This window comes from Pocillopora damicornis, chromosome 11, assembly GCF_964200805.1.
Source record: "Pocillopora damicornis chromosome 11, jaPocDami1.2, whole genome shotgun sequence".
Lineage (NCBI taxonomy): Eukaryota > Metazoa > Cnidaria > Anthozoa > Scleractinia > Pocilloporidae > Pocillopora > Pocillopora damicornis.
Genome location: NC_142680.1, coordinates 8,813,552 through 8,816,495, shown reverse-complemented (window position 1 = coordinate 8,816,495; position 2,944 = coordinate 8,813,552). Strand labels below are relative to the sequence as shown.

The window sequence follows — 2,944 nt, the reverse complement described above, 5'->3', positions numbered from 1 at the left end:
TAATATTTGAGCCCTTCAACAACATTAAAGATCACTGACTATGGAACGTGAAACAGCTATGCTTTGGTGAGAATTGTCTTCTGCTTGGTGTTGGTTTCTAGTGGTGAGATGGCCTGTGCTCAAATTACTGCTGCTTCGTGTTTTTCTCGCGTAGTCAAAGCGCCTATGCTCAAATTACGTCCTTTCATTTCATTGGTTCTTAGTGTCCCTAGGGACAAATATTTGGAAGGACGACATTTTTTCCTAAATTCGAGTCACTGCAAGGCAATATACCTGCCGCGCATGCGTTTGTAGCCAATGTTGAGATTAGGATTGCGGGCTCCGCTGGTCGCCCGCAATAAATACATTAATAACGTGCCCTAAAAATTTTTATTTCTTCTTTTGAATAATCTTGCATTGAAATAAAAAGCTTAAAAATCATCAGAAATGGAAAATACGGTAGATATAGCGTTCTATTGTAACCGAAAAGAAAAAAAAAAACTCTAGAAATAATTAAAAAAAGAATCATACATAAATTCATTGTAATTGAATTATTCTGAATTAATTTTGGTGTAATGAAAAGATTAACATCCAAATTTGAATCTAAACCAAATCTTGAAAGTCTGTAAATAATGAAATATTTCTCATACCAGCTGGCTAAGACGTATTTACTTAACAAAAGAAATGTTGTTGAGTCCATGATGCCGTCATTGATCTGATATAAAGATTTTAAAAAATATGAATCTCTGGAATTAAAGAGATTGAAAAAAGTAATCGATTTTTCCTTTTCGCACTAAATTCCTATTTTTTTTTTCAAAAAGCATCAAATGGGCAGTGCACATCTCATAGTTGTAGACGTAAGATATCAAAAAAAGTCCACTGGTCTAATTTTCATTCCAGTTGAAGAAGGAGCGCTGCCCTTGGCGCTGGTAGGAACTAATTTTGCCCACTGGATATCGGCCCAGGTTTCATTTCCACAACGCCGATAAATACCGTTGACATTTGACCAAACAGCACAATCACTATTGTTGCCATACCACCAGCCTCTGCCTCTATTTTGAGCACAATTGGCAGGATCTCTATCCCAGGTACCAAAAACGAGATCTCTGTGAGGACCGAGTGAATCATAAGAAACAGTCGCATCTGTTCCAAAACAGCAAAAAAGAAAAAAAAAAGGAATTCCCACTATATTAGGATCAAGATAACGCCTGTGAAGCCTCGGGCTTGATTTTTGTCGTAAAAAATAAACAATCAAACAGATCTAAGCTCGGTTTAGACAATAGCCCTATACCGTTTCGATGAAATAAATTTATCTTAGCATTAGATATCATAAACAATAATTATAATCGCTTACGGAAGGACAATTGATTAACTTTTATCGATCAAGGTAGGGAAAATATCAAACTTTTTGGATAGATCGCAGTCGGGTAAATGATCAGATTTGACATTTTTTCTAAAGCAAAGTTCAGTTACTGTTTTATCTCTAACGGTTACGGAGGCAAACTATCCACAAAGGAGCGAGAACCCAATTATATATGAGTAGAATTAGCAGCAAACATAGCCAAACGGCAATAGGTAAGAACAAACCATTTTTTTGCAGGTTACGTGGGAGCCCCTAGATGATGAGATGGAAAAACTATGTTAAGACCAACGATGGGTGATAAAAAAGGTTGACTAACTTGTAATATTGCCAATGTACAACCGGTATTTAGATGTCTCGGTCCCAATCCCAAACCAGCCATACTCAGCGTGAATAGTTTTGTCAGTGGTTACTCCCAGATCTACTCGAAGCATGTTGTTTGTCTTGTTTCGTGTCAGGCGGTTTATCTTGTTCAGTCCGAGCCAAAATTCACCGACCAAGTTACCGAAACCATCTTTGTAGTCATCCCAGGTGCGGTTAAAATCAACAGAGCCATCCATCCTCTTCTGGATCACTGTCCATCCTCCACCGGCTGTAGTTTGGTCACAATATACATTGAAGGCGCCTGAACCATCTGGGTCGATCGGGTAAACACCGCTGATCCTTCGGCCGGATTTGTACAGCTCGGCACAGTTTTTTGCTTCCGTTAAAAAAAAAAAAAAGAAAAAAAGGTAATACGTGTAAACATAATTTTAAAAATTGTGTCCCAACATCTCCTCTATTCGACCTTTGTTGCGCTTGCTAAAAATATTCTACCGCCCATACAAAGTTCCAAACACGAAAGAAAACTTATAAATAATACGCTCTTTGCTTCTTAATATCCTGCTACACCGCAGCTTGAACAGAAGATTGCATAACATAAGAGTTCCGCTGCGAAATGATTGTCATCTAGAATCGCAAGATTGACCTCTTAAACATAAATTGACATCGCCATCCTGCACAATAAGAATCCTATGATAAAATGTGCCATGCTGCACAATGTAATAACAAAGAAAAGATGGAATTATCTGAATACAAGTGAGCGAAGAATATCTTGCTTACATTTCATTGGTGTTCTGTTCTCTGTGAGAATGTTAATCTCAAATCGAACTTCAGTGAGTTCCTTCATTATTTCTTCCAAGCAGACGACAGTGTTCACTTGGCAATCTATTGGGGCTGCAAGCGTCGATAGAAGAATTTGAAAAGTAACAGAAAGAGCCAGAAACAGCCAAGCCGAACCTGGAGGAAAGAAGTCATTATGCGGTGTGAAGTCATTCCAGCTATATAAGTGAAGTTATAAAAAGAATGCCGAGTTACAGAATGAAAAGAGCAACAGACAAACAATTTAAGAAACTATGGGTGCCTTTGATTGCGATTCTGTATTTATATTTTGAAATCAGGATTTCAGGTTTAGCAATATAGAACTAAGAGGCTGAGAAATCCGTCCTCAGTCGTTTTCATGAATAAATCGAACACCAGATATCACAGGTTTCCCTCTTTTGCTTTACTTAAAAAAAGTGACTACAAACTTTAAATCCTGTAAACATTGTTTACTTTGAAATCTAT

The 2,944-nt window shown here is 37.5% G+C and overlaps 1 protein-coding gene across 1 annotated transcript; it reads right to left on the bottom strand.

Annotated features, from left to right (window-relative positions):
* Window positions 1-355: 355 nt before the first annotated feature.
* On the bottom strand, window positions 356-2,613 carry LOC113680281 (angiopoietin-related protein 7-like). Its single transcript, XM_089188543.1, has 3 exons — window positions 2,441-2,613; window positions 1,659-2,039; window positions 356-1,122 (listed from the first exon to the last, which is right to left on the bottom strand). Exons 1-3 carry the CDS (start codon window positions 2,505-2,507, stop codon window positions 845-847), a joined length of 726 nt encoding a protein of 241 aa, XP_089044669.1. The 5' UTR covers window positions 2,508-2,613; the 3' UTR covers window positions 356-844.
* Window positions 2,614-2,944: the final 331 nt, after the last annotated feature.